General features: G+C 37.4%; 1 protein-coding gene and 1 pseudogene across 8 annotated transcripts in view; both read left to right on the top strand.

Moving 5' to 3' along the window:
• The window catches only part of LOC105670220 (synaptotagmin-1-like), a 74,774-nt gene that overhangs the window by 45,861 nt on the left and 7,468 nt on the right, over positions 1 to 21,445 (top strand). For 7 of the 8 annotated variants that reach the window (XR_010889394.1, XM_067352216.1, XM_067352215.1 and 4 more), the window contains one exon: positions 10,744 to 10,896. The exons of the other annotated variant lie outside the window; for it this stretch is intronic. Coding sequence is in view for 6 of the 7 variants with exons in the window: in XM_067352216.1 (XP_067208317.1) it covers positions 10,744 to 10,896 (153 nt within the window). In the remaining variant the exon portion in view is untranslated. The remainder of the gene's footprint in view (positions 1 to 10,743; positions 10,897 to 21,445) is intronic. 8 annotated transcript variants of the gene reach the window in all.
• LOC136998868 (uncharacterized) lies at positions 10,903 to 21,409 on the top strand (annotated as a pseudogene).

The following is a 21,445-nucleotide window of genomic DNA, read 5'->3' on the forward strand; positions in this document are numbered from 1 at the left end:
ACTAACAGCACACACAATTTAATTAAATAAGAACAGTCAAACTAAGAACATTAAACCAATAAATAAAAATCAACAGTTGCCATGTCTGACACACGAGGAAAAAGCAAGAGGTGGACAAAAAGTTCGTAAAAATGGACAAAAGAGACCTACACCAAAAAAACAACCAGTTTAAATTTTGACTAAGAGACGCAACAAAAATTAGATTGTAAGTAAAAACAGCAATAGGGTCGAAGAAGACCCAAAAATTACAAGTAGTCAGTTTATATGTAAGTTTTCAGTAGTAAAAACAATGTAAATTTTATCCGTTATAGCGCTGAAGAAGGCCCAAAAAAAGGTGCCGAAACGTTCGACAATTAGATGTAAGATATACGACAAACACATGTAAAATATATTAATAAATAGCACCTAGAACAAGCTAAGGCTCAATAAATAAGCGTGTATCACCATTTTAAAATTTATAAATTAAACCTTTCTGGTCGTTTCACGACTCTACCGCTTCTCGTAACTACTGGATTTTCTGAGTTAGTGTCACTTACACTTGGCTCTATTCTTTCACTTTCTGTTTCTGAATCTTCCCTAGTCGCAGCATTATAATCCGACTCGAAGCTTTCACTTAAATCTATTGTTTCGCTATTTTCTATGCCAGTTTCGCCATTGTCGCTTCCTAGATCTATATAGCTTTTTTGGAACTCTATTTCCTTTCCTTCTTTCTTTGGTTTAAACAAACAATGGTCCTTGTCTATCTTTTTATTATTTTTCTCTTTAATTACTTTGATAAATTTTCTGTTTCTAACATACTCATGTCCATTGTTTGTTTTTACAACGTATGTTCTATCTCTAATTTTACGTACTACAATTCCTGGTATCCATCTAGATTTAGCTTTTAACTGTATTCCTACTTTTATTCCTATTTGGAGTTCTGGTAACTCTTTTATCCCTTTTTTATTGTAATAGTTTTGTTGATTTGCCTGTTTCTTTTCTAAAGTAGTATGATAACTTTTTCTGTTTATTATTTTCGGTATTAATTTTTTCTTCCTACTCGGAATTGTAGTGCGTAATTTTCTACTCATCAGAATTTGCGACGGTGAAAAATTCTCTTCAATTGACATGTTTCTGTAAAACAATAGCGCCAAGTAAATATCTTTTTCATCTTCGAACACTTTTTTGAAGATTTTCTTAGCTGTTTGTACATTTCTTTCCGCCATTCCATTCGATTGCGCATAAGTAGGTGATGTCATTATGTGAGTAAATTCCCACTGTTTAGCAAAGTTTTCAAACGCTTGTGACGAGAACTGTGGTCCCCCATCACTAACTACTGTTACCGGTATGCCATGTCTCGCAAACATTGACTTTAGTATTTTAATTATTTGGACACTACTGGTGTCTGCTCCTAACTCTTCTATGTACTTAGAATAATAATCAATTACTAACAAATATTTTTTCCTTTGTAGTTCAAACAGATCACATCCGATTTTATTCCACGGTAACTTTTCTATTTCATGCGATTTTAACTGTTCAGAGGATTGTGAATTTGCGTATTTTATGCATAATTGACACGTTTCAATTTTTTGTTTTATTTCATTATGCATTGTTGGCCAAAAAATAATTTTTTTTGCCAGGGACAAGCATTTTTTCACCCCCAGGTGATTGTAATGTACTTTATCTAACATTTCTTTTCTTATTTTGTTTGGAATGACTAAACAGCACCCTTTAAATATAAGATCTCCGCTTACTGTTAATTCATCTTTGTATTTAGCATACAGTTTTAAATTGTCTTTTAGTTTTTTATAATTTTTTGGCCACAATTCTCTGATAACCAACTTTAAATCTGTTAACTCTTCGTCTTGCAGCGTTTCTTTAGTAATTTCTTGTAGCTTCTGTTTTGTAACGCTTAATTCTGATTCTATGAGACATACTTGTGCTTGTATTTCATTGTCAAAATTTTCATCTGCTTTATCTTTTATGTATGCTCTTGACAACGTGTCTGCAATTATTAATTGTTTACCCGGCTTATATCTTAGCTCTATATCGTATTTTTGTACTTGTAATAGCATCCGTTGTAGTCTTGCAGGGCACTTATTTATTGCTTTTTTAAATATAGAAATTAACGGCTGGTGATCTGTTTCAACTATTATTTTTTTTCCATAGATATACTCATGAAATTTATTTAGACCGAAGCATATTGCCGCCATTTCTTTCTCTATTTGCGTATATCTTTGTTGCGTCTCCGTCAATGCTTTCGAGGCATAGGCACACGGTAAATTATTTTGTAATAGGACGGCCCCTACGCCTGATTTGGAACTATCTACAGACACAATTGTTTCTTTTCCAACATCAAAGAATTGCAACACCGGTTTTGTCATTAATTTATTTTTTAAAACCTCTAGAGCTTTTTCATGTTCCGATTTCCATGTAAAAATTACATCTTTCTTTAATAGATTTCTTAACGGTGTTGTTTCACTTGAGAAGTTTGGAACAAATTTACTTACGTATGTTAACATACCTAACACGCGTTGTACATCTTCTTTATTTTGTGGTGTTTGCAGTTCTTTGATCGCCTTTATTTTATTCTCATCTAACGTTATTCCGCTGGCACTAACATTGTGTCCTAAATATTTAACGCTCTCTTTGCCAAACTGACATTTGTCTAAATTAAACTTGACATTATTTTTTCTCGCAGTTTCTAATACTTTTTTCAGTCTTGTGTCATGTTCCGTTGTGTCTTTACCATACACTATTATGTCATCTATGTATATATCGCATCCTTCACAGTTTTGAAAAATTTGTTTAAATCTCTCCTGAAAAACTTCCGGCGCTGACTTTATTCCGTATGGCAGTCGAAGGAATTTATATCTACTAAAAGGGGTTCCTAAATGTACATAGATTCGCACTTTCTGAATCTAATGTTATTTGATAAAACCCGCTTGTTGCATCTAATGTGCTAAATACTTTGGCTCCGGTTAATTTAGTTGTAATTTCATCCAATGTTGGTATTAAACAATGTTCTCTTTTTATATTATTATTTAAATCTTTTGGATCTAGGCAAATTCTTAGGCTGCCATTCGGTTTTTGTGTTATCACTAAAGCATTCACCCAATCGGTGGCTTCTTCTACCTTTTCTATTATTTTCTCTTTTACTAATTCTGTTAAGCATTCTTTTAATTTAGGCATTAGCGCCAGAGCTACTCTACGTGTGGGATGTATCACAGGTTGTGCATTTTCTTTTAATTTAATGTGATATGGTTTTTTTATGCAACCTACCCCTGAGAAAGTATCACTAAATTCTTTGGTTAGTTCTGTATATACGTTTTTTTCCTCTACGCTGTCGACTTTCTTAACCACATTTAATTTTAAACATGAGGGTAATCCTAGTATTGCTGGTGTATTGGTTACAACTATATAAAAATCTATCTTGTATACTCTGTTATTTCTTTTAACATTTGCCGACCAGACACCTTTGACTTGTAATTTATCACCCGTGTATGATTTGAGCATTACCTTTGTAGGTTCAATTTTAACTTTACTTAATCCTATCACCTTTAACTGATTCATTGATAATACATTACACATTACCCCCGTATTTACCTTAAATTTAACTTTGACCTTATTAATTTCTAACTCTGTGTACCACGCATTCTCATCTTTATTGTTCTTATTTACCGCACTTATAATTAAGTATTCGCCTTTTTCGTGAGTCGTAAGAGTGTCTACTTTCCCTTTTTCTTTTTCTAACTCATTTATTTTTATTTTATTATGACTTCTACAAACAGCAGCAAAATGATTTTGCCTCTTACATTTTCCACATACTTTACCGTATGCTGGACAGTTATTTACAATGTGATTCTTTCCACATCTTGTACAATTAGAAATCATTTTATCTTTTGTTTTGTGGACACTCTTACCCCTCACTTCTTGTTTTTGACCCGCTTTCTTATATAATTTAATTGCGTTGACTGTTCCCGTAGATTTTCCCAGAGCTTCCATTTCCTTGCTTTGGATCTTCGCCTTTTCCATTACTTTACACTGATGAATGGCCTCTTCCAGCGTTAGTGAGTCATCCTGCAGCAGCTTCTCTCTCATCGGGTTGCTCTGGACTCCGCAGGTGATCATACATTTGATCAGGCTGTTTTGTAGTTCTCCTAGTTTACATTTTTGCGCTTGTTCTGTCAGTTCTACCACAAACTGTTCCAGTGACTGTCCGGATTTTTGCCTCATTGTGAAGAAGACGTATCTTTCATACGAAAGATTTTCCTTTGGTAGGAAGTGAGCTTCAAATTTGTCTAATAAGATTGGTAGTTTATCTTTCTCATTTTCTGCTATAGGAAAGGTTTTATAAATTTTGAACCCTTCTTTCCCTATGTAATGTAAGAGTTGCGCACACTGGGTCTCTTGTGATTTCTTCGATACTTCTGACGCCTTCAGATAGTTTTCGAATCTACTACGCCACATTTGCCAGTTCTCTGCAATGTTCCCTGCCATTCTCATAGGGCTGATGCCTCTTGCGTCTCCCATCGCGTCTCGTCGTGCTCGTACCAGTCGTCTCGTGCACGTGTTTTGAGGTTATTTTTCGTTGTTCTCGATACCGAGTGCCTGTACTTATTTCTTTACCGTATTTCTTTGGAACTTCTCTCGACTACGACTGCGCCATGTTATACTTCACAATTAAGTAATTAAATATAGGATGGGATTTATCTTATAATACGATAACTGCATTTATTAAGCTTCTTTATCTTTTCTCTCATACACTTGTCAATGCCCTATCGTGTCTCCGCTCTCGATATATATCGAGATATATCGAGCCTTATGGTCAGTTCCCTAACAAGGGGGAAGAGAATGCTAATTGCAGTAGATGCCAATGCGCGGTCGTTTCTCAGGGGTCCTTAGAGAACAGACGAAAGAGGTGGCAAACTCAAGGACCTCATTTGGTCTCCAGATATTGAATGCTGCTCAGCCTCTCACCTACTGGACGGCGGGAGGGTTGTCTTATACAGATGTTACTCTCTCGTCCCCTACCATGAGCCAATTCATCGGCGAGTGTAAGGTGAGGCAGGATTGAATGAGCAGCGATCACAACTCCGTGGACATCAGAGTGAGAGTGCCAAGAGCAACGGACAATGACTGAGGGGCTGAGACTAACCGATTAGACACACGTCGGACCGATTGGGATCAGTTCGCCGAGAGCCTGCGCGATCTATCTAGCAACTCGAGATCCTTGGTCTGCAGTCTGCGGGGGATGTAGAGTTGATGACGCAGAAACTTACGGTGCTCCAAGAGACCTGTACGTCTTCTATGCCAAGGAAACAAAGGTTTAGGAAATCCGTGGTGCACCAGAGAATTGTCTGTCGTCAAAAAGTCATAGTATATAGGTTGAAACGTGCCACCCAAATAGGACGAGAGAAGCCCAATTATTTCACCCTGCGCCAAGAGTACCGCGCCAAGAGTACCGCGTATTTCTGCGGAACTACAGCAGGGAGATGAGGAAGGCGAAGCTCGTAAGCTGGCGAAAATTCGTCACGTCACACGGCAACTTGGAGGCTTGGAGTTACGTTTACAAGCAACAAGCTGAGAAACTTCGAGTTGAGAAAATGCTTAACACTCTCCGATGTGGCAAATACTCTATCAACACCGTAGAAAAGACAGCCAGCTACCTTCTGTATGTCCATATTCCAGATGACTGGGAGAATGAAGATACTGAAAATCAAAGGTTAGTTAGGGAAAACGCACAATTTGCGCCAAATACGGCTGATGCTTTTATCTTCATGGAGCAAAAAGTCGTCGAGGTAATTAGAAGTTTTTAAAATTATAAAGCACCCGGACCTGATCTAATCGAGGTCAGTGTCTTGAAAGTAGCGTGCAGAACAATCCCCGGTCAGATAGTTAGGTTATTTAACGGGTGCCTTTAGTGGGGCGTTTTTCTCTCGACTTGGAAGGAGGGCTCATTATGAGTTCTTCTGAAAAGCGAAGACAGTGACGAGAAGGATCCGAAATCTTATAATATGTCTCCATATGTCTCCTCTCTGTAGTAGGGAAACTTTTTGAAAAGCTTATCAAGCTTTGCCTAGAGGACACGTCGGTGACGCCTGGTAATATCTCCGGCCGACAGTTCGGTTTCATGCCCAGAAGGTCGACGGAGGATGTTATTGCGGAGTTGCGGAGGATGGTCTCTGCCTGAAGAGAGGTATGCCGTCGCCCTACTCTTCGATATCTCGGGTGCCTTCGACAATGTCTGATGGCCCCTTGTATTAGATAGCTTAAAAGATAGGAACTGCCCCAAGAACGTTTTCGAAGTGCTCCGGAGCTACTTCAGCGATCGAAAGGTGCAGATAGAGTTAGGGCACGGGAAAGTTTCCAAGCAGGCCACGAGAGGATGCCCGCAGGGCTCCGTTCTCGATCCCACCTGCTGGAACGATATGTTCGACGGATTACTTAGGGAATTAAATGAAATAGCTCAGAGACAATACGCAGTTTACGCGGACGATTTAGTAACGGTGATAAGAGGAAATTCGCGGAGAGAAGAATTAGAGGGTCAAAAAATTGTGGATCGTAAATTGGTGCAAGTCCGCGAAGCTAGAAATTTCCGAAAATAAGACGGAAGCGATAATTTTGAAAAGCAAGGAAATAGGTAGAGCACCTGTTAATAGAAGGGGAGGAGACCGCCCGGATAGGAAGCGGAAATCAAACATAAAGAAAACAGATCTTGCAGAAAAGCCTCCAACAATAAGAGATAAAAGCATAAAATTTAGGAATTTAGTTAAATATCTCAGTGTCTATTTTGATAAGGATATGGAAGTAAAATCCCATTGCGAACATTTGAAGAATAGAGTAGAATTGCTATTCGCGAGATTGGGCAAGCTAACTAGGTCATGAGGTCTTAAGTATACGGCGCTCTCGACTATTTACAGGGGAGTGTTCGCCCCGACTGTGGCGTATGCCGCAGCGGGATGGGCAGACCTTTGTACGGAACGCGATATTAGAAAATTACAAAGTATACGGCGCAAGGCGCTGATACCGGTGATAGGCGCGTACAGAACGTCATCGCGAGAATCATTGTGCGTTGTCGCTGGTGCGACCCCGGTCGAAATCCTTCCTTAGGAAAGCAGGGCTACGTATGAAATTAGAAGAGGTAGGGACGTCGAGATAGGAGATACAATAATTTCAGCAGCTGATGAGGATGCGGTAAAACGTATCAGGACAGAAGGTAGTAGGATGTGGCAGGCCAAGTAGAATTCTTTAACAAAAGGCCGTACTACTTATTCGTTCTTCAGGGACATTTCTGGGAGAATGGACGCGCGGTGGATTCGGCCTGAACGTTGGAGCGCGCAGGTGCTTACGGTCCATGGCGATTTCCGGGCACGCCTAACGTCGCTCGGACTCGCTGACAGCGGCGCCTGTGACTGTGACGGCGGCGATGACACTGTACCGCACTTCCTTCTCAAGTGCGAAAGATTCGAAATGCAGAGAATCGCTCTGCGCGAAATGATAGGGGTTGACAGTTGGAGATAGCCGGAGGTGGCACCCTTCTTGGTGGAAACTCCAGGGCCTTTTCCCTGTTCGGCGACTTCTGTAAAGAGTCTCTTTAGCTGAAAGGGTTCAACAAGGCAAATTAGTAGAAATTTCGGCTAGGTAAAGGCGCGTACGATTCGTAGATAGTCATAGATTCTGAGCCATTTACTCGTGGGTTTTCATCGGAACTTTCGAGCATGGAGGCGCAGCCCCATAAGCATCTCGGGTAAACTGCGTTACCAAAAGGTTAGAGAAAAGATAGGTAGGCATTAGATACATATTAGGTAAAGTTTCCAACCTTAAAATCCAATGACACAGTTGTCATATCCTTCCCTCCTAACCATTTCCTCCGATCCCATGATTCTCTTCCTTTTGATCCTTTCCTTATTTCCTACCTAATAGGGTCAGAGCGCGTGTCCAGGTACGGGACACGAATGAGCAGGCCTCCCCGTGGGCGTGGCTAGGGTACAGGGAGCGGCGGCTGGGCGCGTTCATCAATAACAGGTGGGTAGCGTGTCCTGTCGTTTTTCCGGGTGTGTAAAGAGGTGGTTGCACCGGCTAAACTGCTCATCCTGCGTGCGAACCCGTAGGCGCGGCTGGATTTTTCTATCGTCCGGCTTTTGGGGTTTTGCTAGATAGTGGAGAGTATTGTGGCGTATATCGCTTCTGCGCCCAGGCAACAGAGGTTTTGTCCCTTCGGGGAGAAAGCCCTTACAATAAATGTTGTGTGCGTGTGCAGCCCAAATACGCACGGCTAGCATCATTGCTTTACGGTTGCTTGTCTTAGTCCGCAGAAAAATCTTTGCAGGCCTTTAAGATTTTCAGAGAGGAGTCTTCAAACAAACAGCCAAAGTGAATGCTTGTAGTACCTCTTCTATCGTTCCTTCTAGATGATCTTTTCTTTAATCGCCAAGCTCTCATTTTATATATTGAGGAGCCTCGTGGCCTTCTCGATAAGCATGTTCCTTTATATGTACTACAACTTGATGTCGCTTTAGCAGCTCATTGACAGGCAAGACACGTAAGGAAGTTTTCCTTATTTTAGTATCAGAAGAGAGGTTTTTAAGCCACTCCCGATGCTCGTCGACACACGCAAAAACCAGTGTACCGTTTCTTTTCTAGGAACCAGTGAAAGGTGTGAGCTTTTGTACCCTCCGAAAATTGGAGACAATGCCGTCTAATCAGTTTCTTAATTTTAACCACCTTACCGATACCTAGTTTTCTTTCAGGATACCCTTCCATGACGAGAGGTAACCTGATTAATCCTTTTGTTACCTTAGCATACGATCCTTCATTAGTGATCTTGGGTTTCTTGTCCTGACGAATCTTTGAGGGACTGGGAGTATTATGTTCCGGCCTGGAACGTTCTGATGCCTCTGTGGAGGCCCTTGTCCTCGAAGTTCGAAGCAACTTGAAGGGGTTTGATTTAATCCTTGATTACTCCTCTTTTCCTTTGAAGCTGCTTTTTATAATAACGTCTGGCGACGCCGTTGTACCTAAGGCGGGTTTTTGGACGGGTTTTTTTATAGATAAGTCCGCTCTCCCCGTTCGATATTCTTCCGATTGTTCGCTTCCTCGAAAAGTCACGCCCTGGACGGCCTTTTTGAGTGGCGATAGTGAAAAATTTTCCATTTTTATTCCACGAGTATCGCAGTCATGCGATTTCACCTTAGCACAGCCTCAAATATCCAGGACTTGACTGACACTCCCGGAGGTAGTAATGCCAGAAATAAACTTTTGCGCGCGCATACATAAGAATCTCCAACTACGTACACACGTTGCTATGTTACGGGCGCAACAAGCGCGGAGCGCCCAGTTTTGGCGAGCAGATAGGAGACAGATAGGACTCAGAATTCGTATATACAGGGTGTTCATTATAAAACTTTCCATCCTTTATTTTGTGACCGATAATTTTTGCGAAAAATGCCAAAAGAGGTCAACTTGTCGAGGGGGACGTGTAAATACGATAAATTCAATGGTACTGCTTTATCCTTTTCGTAGAGGTAACTACCCGCTCAAAAATGTTTAATGGCAATAGAGGTCAAGTGACACATCATTTTAAAAATTTTTTAATTCTTTTTACAACCGCGTTTGATTTTTTAAATTTCAGTGGATATTTCTTGAGAAATCGCACTTAGAAGTTTTATGTATGAAAAAAAATTTTAAGTACAATGATACAATGTAGAGTATAATTTATTTACTTTGTGATTTATTATAACGTCATTTATATTATTTATTTTAACAAAACAGTCAATAAATTATACAATTTATTTATTGTGTAGATTTACTGTGTATTTATTGTGTAGAGAACGGAAAAAAACGACCATTAAATTTATTGTATTTACACGTCCCTTTTTGGCAATAGTTGAAGTAATAAAAATATATATATACGTCCCCTCAAAAACGAAGTTGACCTCTTTTAGCATTTTTCATAAAAATTATCGGTCACAAAATAAACAGGATGGAAAGTTTTATAATAAACGCCCTGTATATGCTACATACAGAGTTAAAAACGCGAGATAGCAATAAATAGTACAATATATTTTATTATCAGCAGTGCAATATTATCATATGTATTACTGTTTAATGATTATTTGTATCTATATTTTATTGTTATGCTAAATAATATTTAATTTTATATTTTATGGTTATTGTCGGTAAATATGCATTTTAGGTCATACCTCCGATTTTATCGCCATTTAAATATGTTGTAGAGAAGATTGTTTTAAGTAATTCCTCGTAAGAATCAAGTGGAAGACAGCATTGGTTTAAGAGATATAATAAATTAAAGTTTCACAATTTTAATGTTCTTCTTTTGGTGTTATAAACTGATATTACGAACAGTAAAGTTTATATACGCCGTGTTTAACTTTATGAATTTTTTTTCTGCAAATTCCGAGAAGTGCATCGAATAACTTTGCGGCAACTTTATTGGACGAAAACTACTCGTAAAAATTTTTTTATTAAAATCGGTGAGACAGAGGGCTACGTGGCCTTGTTAGTTTTTATATTTTTTTATTATATGTATTAAATAACATTTGTTAACTTATTAATTGATTTCTTCTCGAAAAAGTTCTTCATTCAATTAAATTATGTACAGAATATTAAATTTAAAATATGCACAACGTGCCCTGTAAATTGATGGTTGATATGCAAACTGTTGTACTCTGCCGCAAGCAGAAAGTTTTATGAGAGCAAATTGTTTGCAGTGACTTCTCTGATGATTATTTTCTTCTGTAGGAATGGATTTTAGATATCATGGCGTACGACCACGACAGATATGCAAATCACACGGAATTATGTTCGCTCAAAATATCGCTAAAAGACATGAAAAAGATTTTCTACAACCCAGAAATTCATTTGTTCAATTATAGAATGAAGCCTTCCAATCAGGTGATTAATAATGCTACATTTGTTTATATAACTATCATTACTTGAGTCATATAATTTTGCTTCTTTGACATTTTTAAGGATAGTTTATGCTTATTTAGACAAACTAATAGACTAATAAAAGATTTTGATTCTAAGTTCAAATTTTTCTTTTACTTTTAATCTTAATTTTGAAATAATTTAATCTTAATTTTGAATTTTGAAACTCTTAAAATTTAATGCTTGCTTCAATGATGTATTTTAAACAATCAAATCAACTTTGTTTAATATTATTTAAAATCACCAAATTACATTAGGCTATATAAAATTGATATTAAGTAGTGCCTGCCAAACTTAAATGCGAAAGCGCCATCATTTAAATGAAACTAAAAATGTGATTAACATTACTGACATAATGTCCGTGTATATATATTTGTTGGTCAGTAACTCACTACACTGACGTGTGGTTTGTCTATATATCATCGGATGGTTTGTAAACAAATGACGCCTGCACTTTTTCCTCGACCGAAATTCCGTCGTAAGACTGGAATATAACACAATCCTGCAACATTTTAACTTTTCTTTGCATTCTGGAAAAGAAAAGTCGTTTCCTACATAATTTTGTGCACTGAATCCGAATTCGGCAACGAAATTGCTCTATCATGTCAGGTTTTTGAGAAAAGTGAGGTTAAAAGAGTCAAAAATGACGTTCTTTGGCATATTTGATTTTTTCGCAGGTTAAGTAAATTTTTTTTTACTCACGTTTACGCCTTCTTAAAGTGCCAACTTTGACCTTTAAAACTAATTTTTTGAATCGTACTCCGTACGATTTTTTTTCGTCGAGTTAAGCTCTTCGTTGTCAGGCGAAGAAGAACATTTCGTATAAAAAATGTTTTTCAAAAAAAAATTTTAGGAATTGCATGAATAAGAATTGAATGCTGTGGCGACTTTTAAAAAAAAACTGCGTTTCGTCCCACTATGCGCCAGGCGGCAAACAAATCCAAAGCAAAGTTGCGCGCCGGAGAGTATAGATGTTGGTCGCATAAACGAATGAAATAAACCGACAAGTGGTCGATCCAACATACGACAAATAGTCGTCCGTTTGGGTTTTCTCTGTTCCAATTTTCGGAATGAGTTCTTTTTTCCAAGATTAAATGTTTATTAAATCATCATCTTCTTATTGGATTGCTTTTCATAGAGTATACATAGTTTCCTTCATTTAATCTTTTAATATAAAACAAACATAATCTTTTTGTGTTTTGTAATTATTATTACCTTTACATTGAACAGAATCGCTTCATGGAAGTGTAAAAACAATCCAAATAAATTTTGCTACATTTATGGTGAATATCTCACAGAGAAACAAAGAATTCCTATAACGCAAAATATCAAAACAAGCTATTTTGAATATTTGGAAATGAATAAAATGGAAATTAAATTGAATAAAATGGAAATGAAAAATCTCGATAAATCATGGGTTCCTCATAAAGTCTGTAGGGGATGTTATCAAGCATTGTGGTATTGGATGAAAGGAGAAAGAAGTGGCATACGATTTCGTGACATGGTATTCCGATGATCTGGCGTGAATCGACTGATCATATAACTAGGTCCTACTTTTGCTCATGTCGTGTTGAGAGTTACAGTGGTCGTAATAAACAAAGTATCTCCTATCCTACTCTATCATGCGCGACAAGACTTGTTCCTCGTAGACTTGATGTTCCTATTCCTTCTCCATTAATGAATGTTTCTTCCTCACCATCATTGTATTCTAAAAATCTTGATGGTGATGATGTGGCCTTTGAGCCTCATGCAATCGAGCTGATTGATAACAATCCAAAGCCTTTCGATCAATCTGCTTTGAATGATCTTATAAGAGATTTAGGTCTGCCTAAACAGGATGCAGAATTACTAGGATCAAGATTGAAAGAAAGAAATTTGTTAGAATCGGGAACAATGTTTGCTTGGTACAAAAACCGTGAAAAGGAATTCGTTCCTTTCTTTTCCCAGGTAAGTTCATTAGTTTTTTACAATAATGTTCCTGATTTAATGCATACTTTAGGACTGAAAATTTATGAAGCAAATGAATGGAGACTTTCTATCGATTATTCGAAACTAAGTCTAAAAGCTGTTCTCCTTCACAATGGGGGGAAGTATGCATCAGTATCTATTGGGCACTCAGTCCATTTAAAAGAGGAGTTCACATATGAGAACTTACAAACACTGTTGAAAGCTATTGACTATAAACAGCACAATTGGTTACTTTGCGGTGATTTGAGAATCTTGTGTATGCTTTTAGGTCAACAGCAAGGTTATATCAAATTTCCATGTTTTCTGTGCGAATGGGACAGTAGGGCTAGAAAACTCCACAGGACAGATAAAAAATGGAAAACAAGAACAAGCTTAAAACCTGGTAAACACAATGTGATACATGAACCATTGGTTGATCCTGCTAAAGTTCTGCTGCCTCCACTTCACATAAAACTGGGCCTCATGAAGCAATTTGTGAAGGCTCTTAACAAAGAAGGAGATTGCTTCAAGTACCTCTGCACAAAATTTTCTCAGCTCAGTGACGCGAAAATTAAGGAAGACGTTTTTTTGGGCCTCAAATTAGATTGCTGACCAAGGACAAAATGTTTCAAGAAACGATGATCTCCTCAGAAAAAAAGCTTGGATTGCATTTAAGAAAGTGATTTTGGGTTTCTTGGGAAACAAAAATGATCCAAAATACGAAGAATTGATAAAGAATATGCTCGATAAATTTAGAAAATTAAAATGCAACATAAACTTGAAGATACACTTTTTGTACAGCCATCTTGACTACTTCCCTAAATGTAGCTTAGGAAGCGAAAGTGAGGAACAAAGTGAAAGGTTCCATCAGAATATTAAAGAGATGGAAAGAAGATATCAAGGTCGCTAAATCAACATGTTAGCGGACTACTGTTGGAGCATCAAGCGAGACATTCCTCATGCGGCTCACAGTAGACAGTCAAAGAAACGGTTTTTTGATTCTGTATCTGAATAAGTAATCAAATTTGTTGTCCAACATTACAAAAATTTGTTGTTCAGAATCACCTCCCGATCTTCGTTGGCTGGGTAATCCCTTGATTTTGCCTTTGTTGGCTGGATTATCTTCGAATCTTGCCTTAGTTGGCTGGATCATCTTCGAATCTTGCCTTCGTCGGCTGGATCATCTTCAAATCTTGCTTTCGTTGGCTGGATCATCTTCGAATCTTGCCTTTGTTGGCTGGGTAATCCCTTGATCTTGCCTTAGTTTGCTAACCTAAACCAAGGTCAAAGGAAAATAATCACTTTTGTCCACCATATTGGATCCGCCATTTTGAATTTTAAAAATCTGATTTTAGATTTTGATTCAGCGACCTCAAAAACCTTGATATTAAAATTATCATACAATTCCTAAAAATATTTTTTTAAAAACATTTTTCACACAAAATGTTCTTCTTCGCCTGACAGCAAAGAGTTTAACTTGACGAAAAAAAATCGTAGAGTTTCAAAAAATCAGTTTTGAAGATCAAAGTTGGCACTTTAAGAAGGCGTAAACTGAAATAAAAAAAAATTTATTTAACCTGCGAAAAAATCATAAATATGTCAAAAACGTTATTTTTGACCCTTTTAACCTCATTTTTCTCAAAAATCTGACGTGACAGTGCAATTTCATTGCCGAATTCGGATTCAGCGCACAAAATTACGTAGGAAATTACTTTTCTTTTCCAGAATGCTGGACCATGCAGGCTTGTGTAATGTATGTATATTCTTTCCAGCGAGAGAGAAGGCAGGTTGCCCTACACGGAACGCTTAGAAAGCCCCCCCCCCCTCCTCCCCGCTCTACAGGACTGTACTGCTCGTGCAGTTTGCCAATGCTAACGCTGTCCCCACTTTGCCCGCTATGCTTCTCCTATCCGCAGACCGAAACTATTCTCTCGCTGGACAGAATATATGTGCCTATTTTGTCTCGTACATTTATATCATAGCCATACGATGAAATTTCGGTTAAGAAAGAAAGTGTGAATTTTATAAAGCTTTCAATACATGTACACAAATCACACGTATATTCAATTACTAACAAAAACAAATGTATTATTCGAAAACTGCTAGCCCACGTTAAATCGCCTATATCTAAATTTATTACAAATTGCTAACTCTCATTAAATCGCCTGTAGTTTTATTTATTAAAAAAATTGCCAGCTCATGTTAGATTGTCTCCAGTTTTATTTATTAAAAATGCTAGCCAACGTTAAATCGCCTCTGGCTCTATATATTAAAAATTGCCAGCCCACATTAGTTCACAGACATCTATACTATACAGGGTGTCCAAAAAATGCCGGAACCCCTTAATATTTTGGAAACTAAGCATTTCCGAAAGAAATTGTTAGGAGTTGAGTCCTCACGTGCTATAGATGGCATTAGGCAGTAGGCGTTATAAGCGCATTACTCTCTTTAGTTCTTAGTTAGTTTATGTTCTTGTTCACGTTTCGCTATTCGCGCTGTATGTATGTTATACACACAAATATATTTCTATATTTCTACCTGATTTTGAGCACTAGTTATCTCATTTATTACAACAAGTGACAGGTTATGGGCCCAGTACGCTTCCACTGCGCATAGAAGGTGTCAAATAAAGTAATAAGTGAAAGTTCTTTCTTAGTCAAAGTCAGTCAGTCTCGGTAAGCACGAGTTACACGTATATATAAAAATATGGCGGACAAAGAATTTATCGCAATAGATAAACTTAACGACAATAACTTCAAGTTTTGGAAGTTTAGCATGTCTTTATTATTTGAGAAAAAGGATATCAAGGATGTCGTTGAAGGAAACAAAGAGATGCCGACAGAAACACGTTATGGCATACAAGGTATGGCGCAAGAAGGACAGTGATGCGCGTTATTGCATTGCATCTACGATCGACGTACGTTTTACGAAGCATATTCTCCACCGTAAAACAGCCAAAGAAATGTGGAAGAAACTCTGTAACATTTTCGAGAGGAAATCAGCGGCACAAGTAACGATGCTGCAAAGAAGGCTGCATAACCTCAAACTCGGCTCAGACAAAAAGGTAAGCGATTACATTGCAGAGGCTCGCAATCTAGCTGCACAGCAGAAGGTGCAGGTGATCGAGGTGTATCCGATGATATGCTACAAACCATAATTATTGAAGGACTTCCATCTGTAAAATATAGCGGTTTTCTATTTGGATGGGACAGCAAGCCGAGCACAGATAAATCATTGCTAAATTTAGAAACGGAATTAATGGCAGCAAAAGAGCTCATATCAAATCAAGATGAAGAAATTTCAGCAATGGCAGCATCAACGACACACAAGGGCAAACCACTGAAAACGGACACAAACAAAAAGTTTGATGGTCAATGTTTCTACTGTAAAAAGGTAGGACATAGAAAATTTGAATGTCGTAAATTCAAAAATGAGAAGAAAAGTCAAACAAGGAAACCAGGCACATATAACACAAATACAAAGTCCAAACACGCCGATAAAGAAGAAGACGATACGGATGATGCAGTATTGCTCGCACGTACTGATACCATTGAAGAAGATAAACAAATATGGTTAGCTGACAGCAGTGCATCCTATCATATGGCACATGATAAATCTGTATTCTAGAACATGAGGAAAGCCGAAATGTTTCACATCAGGCTAGGAGACAAAAGATGTGTGCCAGTAATCGGAAAAAGAGACGTGAAAATAGAAGCTCTCGTTGATGGAAAATGAAAACCATACCGCTTAGCTGATGTCTTGTGTGTGCCAGATCTTCGCACAAACCTATTTTCATTCTCTCAATGCATGGACCATAGCTATACAATAGAATCTGAAAAATCAAACATGAAAGTTGTTAAAAATGGCAAAGTTTATGCAACCGCTAAAAGAAAGAAAAGCCTATTCGTAATGGACTTCAGAAAACCAGTTTTTGCAGAAGCAAATGCGGCAGAACAAAAGGCGGATAAATTACAATTATGGCATAAGCGCCTTGGATACATTGGACTAACTACAATGAAGGAATTGATTAAAAACAATCCCACGGTTGATCTCAACAAGGAAGATCTGCAGAAATTTAAATGTGAAGCCTGTATCTTCGGAAAAATAAAGAGAAAATCATTCAAACCTCGAGGAGAGAAACAGTACAAGCCCGGTGAGATGATACACTCGGATGTGTGTGGACCTTTTCAGACAGAATCATACAACGGAGCCAGATTACTATATTACGTTGTATTCAAGGACGACGCCAGTGAATACAGACATATCTATGCAATTAAAAATAAATCAGATGTGTTTGAAAAATTTGTCCATTATGCTAATGTAATACGTAATCATTTCAAGCAAGAAATCAAGATAATAAAATCGGACAACGGACGAGAGTATATAAATGAGCCATTCAAGAAGTTTGTTAAATCATGTGGTATAGTAACATCAAACCACTGCTCCTTACAATCCCGAACAAAATGGCAAATTCGAAAGGGACATACAAACTATCAACGAAATGATACGGTCCATGATCTACGACCGGCATCTTCCTAAATATTTATGATCTGAGGCTATCAATATGGCTGCATACATTATGAATAGATCTATAACAAGCAACAACAACAAATCACCATTTGAAAGGTGGACTGGCAAGAAACCTGATTTGTCGAAGATTAAAATATTCGGTTGTACTGCTTATATGCATATACCAAATCAACATAGAAGAAAACTTGATCCCAAGGCTTAAAAGATGATTTTCGTAGGATATCAAGGATATTCCGACAATTGCAGACTATTTGATCCGAAAACTCACAAAATTACTGTGGCGGCCAGCGTAAAATTTTATGAAGAGACATCTTATTACACTTCTTCAAGGTCAGTGAGAGCTGTAGAAGATACACAATCTTTCGTCCTTTTAGAAAACGATAATCCGGAAGATACATTAAACCAGGAAGCAGAAATCACTGATATAATTAATATTGACGAGACAGACAAAGAGAATGTATCTAAACAGGAAAATATTAAGGAAACAAATGTGAGAACCTTACGTGACCGCAAGAAGATAAAAAGGCCTGAAAGGCTTACTTATCCACAAACAAATATCGCTGAAACCGAGCCAACGAATTTTGAAGAGGCATTAAATAGTTCAAAAGCCAAACAGTGGAAGATTGCAATACGACAAGAGCTTTCGGCTCACAAGAAAAATAGAACTTGGCTAACCGAAACCTGAGAACAAGAAAGCTATCCCCTGTAAATGGATATTCAAAAAGAAGGTAACACCAGGCGAACCAAATCGACATAAAGCTAGGCTGGTGGCAAGAGGATTCATGCAACTACATGGACTCAATTATATGGACATTTACGCACCGGTAGTGCGCTACAAAAGTATTCGTATGCTTCTAGCTATGGCTGCTGCAGAAAAACTGGACATGCTACAATTCGACGTTACAACTGCCTTTCTCTATGGCATTCTAGAAGAAGACATCTGGATTCAACTACCCGAAGAACCCTGGTCAGAAGACGAACGTGTCGTAAAACTTCATAAATCTTTATACATTGAAACAATCTCCACATTGTTGGAATAAAAAATTTAATGAAGTCCTGATGAAGTACAACATGCTAAGATCAGAAGGTGATGACTGCATATATATCGGCGTGATCAGTACGGAAAAGTTATATTTGGCCCTGTATGTAGACGATGGTCTATTACTTTGTAAATCGTCGGAAATACTGCATAAATTCTTACACAACTAAGTAAAGAATTTGAAATCAAAATATGCAAGCCAAGCTACTTTGTAGGAATCGAAATTAATCGAGATGAACAACACGGAATAATCAAGATTCATCAGGCCACATACATCAAGAAGTTAATTGAAAAATTCAAGATGGAAGAAGCAAAGGTCGTCTCCATTCCAGTTGATCCAAATGTAAAACTGACAAAACATATGAGTCCATTAAACGATGCAGAGAGGATGTCCATGTCAAAAGTTCCATTCAGTGAATTGATAGAATCACTACAATTCCTGGCCAATATTACACGATTTGATATTGCTTTCAGTGTTAATTTACTAAGTCATTATTTACAAAATCCCAGACCAGGACACTGGAATGCTGCCAAACGAGTCCTTTGATATTTAAAGGAAACAAGATACGAAGGAATCTCATATAACAACGAGGTGACAGAACGCGGATGCACATGTTACTCGGATGCAGATTTTGCGGGAGATGAGGATGAGCGTCGCTCTACTTCCGGTTATGTGGCACTGATGCACGGAGCTCCGGTGGCATGGGCATCTCGTCGACAAAAGATTGTCACACTGTCGACTGCAGAGGCAGAACTGGTAGCTGGTTCACAGGCATCTCAAGAAGCTGAATGGTTGAGGCTAATGTTAGCAACATTCTACGGAGTGGAAGAAGAAACAACAGAACCTACCGAACTAAATCTAGACAATCAAGCAGCAATCCAACTGAGTGCCAATGATGCGTTTCATCAACGAACCTAACATGTGGACATTAAATATAAATACATTCGAAAAGTGGTTGATTTAAAGAAAATTTCTGTTAAGTACTGTCCGACAGAAACTCAACTAGCAGATATTTTAACCAAAGCTTTGTCAAAGTCTCAATTCAATAATTTGAAATTACTTTTGGCTATGCACTCGAGGCTTCAGTGGGAGTGTTAGGAGTTGAGTCCTCACGTGCTATAGATAGCATTAGGCAGTAGGCGTTATAAGCGCATTACTTTCTTTAGAGCTTAATTAGTTTATGTTCTTGTTTACGTTTCGCTAGTCGCGCTGTATGTATGTTAGGGTGCCGTCACATACAACCCGTAATCCGTAATCCGCACCGGAAGTCCGCAAAAGTTACTAGGTATTTTGTCCGTAACGTTACGTGTGTTTTTATCCCCTTGTGTCCCATGAAGCCGTAATTCCATGAAATTTCCGTAAAAGTTACTACAAGTTACTAGTTATTACTAGTAATGCTTATTCTAATTTTATTTAATTAACTAAATTTGACGATTTAATTAAAACTTTTGTTAAAAACATAATATATTCTGCAGTTTTCTTATGAATAATATACAAATAAACAATTATAATCTGTTAAATAAAAAATAGTACTACCGTTACGTCTGTATTTACGGTTCTATGGGACACAAGGAGATAAAAACACACGTAACGTTACGGACAAAGTACCTAGTAACTTTTGCGGACTTCTAGTGCAGATTACGGATTACGGGCTGTATGTGACGGCACCCTTATACACACAAATATATTTCTATATTTCTACCTGATTTTGAGCACTGGTTATCTCATTTATTACAACAAGTGACAGAAATGTTCCATACAAAAATGTTGCAGTGGCATATTACCTTAATAGCGCTAGCCAAAGTCACAGTGATATTTCTGTCTAATGCGCTACTTAAAACCTTACAACTTTTGTATGGAACATTTCTTTTGAAAGTGCTTAGTTTCCGAAATATTAAGAGGTTCTGGCACTTTTTGGACACCTTATATGCTAGATCGCTACTCGTGTCAAATCATGACCCTAAAATCTATGTACTAAATTTTCGCGCATGCGTAACGTTGGTAGGACAACAGTCACGTTTTGATTGGTTGATATTATATATGATATACAAGGTGTCCCAAGGTTAAATAATCCACTCAAATATCTCAGAAACACCGCGTTAAATAAAAAAATGTTTCAAATAAAAGTTGCAGGGGTTGGAGGGGGAAAAAAGATAAAAATATTAGTTTCATTTTGGGTGGAAGCGCTTCGAAGATTTGAAGGTCATCTTCATTTTTTTAAAATAAAACTACTCTAATTTTTTTATATAAATCGATTCTTCGCAATATTTGTCGTAAAAAGTTATAATATATAAACTCTTACACCCTTTAATGTTACAAGTTGTAAGCATTGTATGAACCACTATAAACGATGTTTATACGTGTACATATCGGCTAGGTTAGGTATCGGCACTGATATCCGCCATATTACTTTCTTACTAATATTTCGTATGCGGAACCACCATATTATTACATGATTTTCGAGTACCAATTTTATGTACCAAGATCAATGAAAGTTAGCGATTTAGTTATAGTACACATATCTGTGCATTAGCTCATCTCTGGTTTATTTATTTGGGAATTGTTTCAAAATCATGATCATAATGAAAATTTTCACTATTAAAAAAAAATAATATCAATGGACATTGAAACAATTCCTTCAAATAACAAAAAAACAATAATTAATCTTTTTACCCATTTTATTTTAAACAGTCAAATATTTGGAAATTACAGGATTTTAGAAAAAAATAGTTCATACAAAAGTTTTATGACTTCGAGGGGGACATAAGATGGTGCCATTGGTTTGTCCTTGAATAGTTGTTTAAAGATCATGATGTGAAGGTCACCTTCAATTTCTGAAATGAGAACTCCTATTTTTTATTGCTTTGTAGCTTACCTCGAGAGCTTTTCAAAGCACTGTGATAAAGTATTTTTTTATTAAGCACTTTTCGAGTTATAAGGCTTTGAAGTTTATAATACCATTGACATTAGCATTACCCAAGGTGTACTGCATGGAG

The sequence above is a fragment of the Linepithema humile genome, chromosome 3 (assembly GCF_040581485.1).
Source record: "Linepithema humile isolate Giens D197 chromosome 3, Lhum_UNIL_v1.0, whole genome shotgun sequence".
Taxonomy (NCBI): Eukaryota; Metazoa; Arthropoda; class Insecta; order Hymenoptera; family Formicidae; genus Linepithema; species Linepithema humile.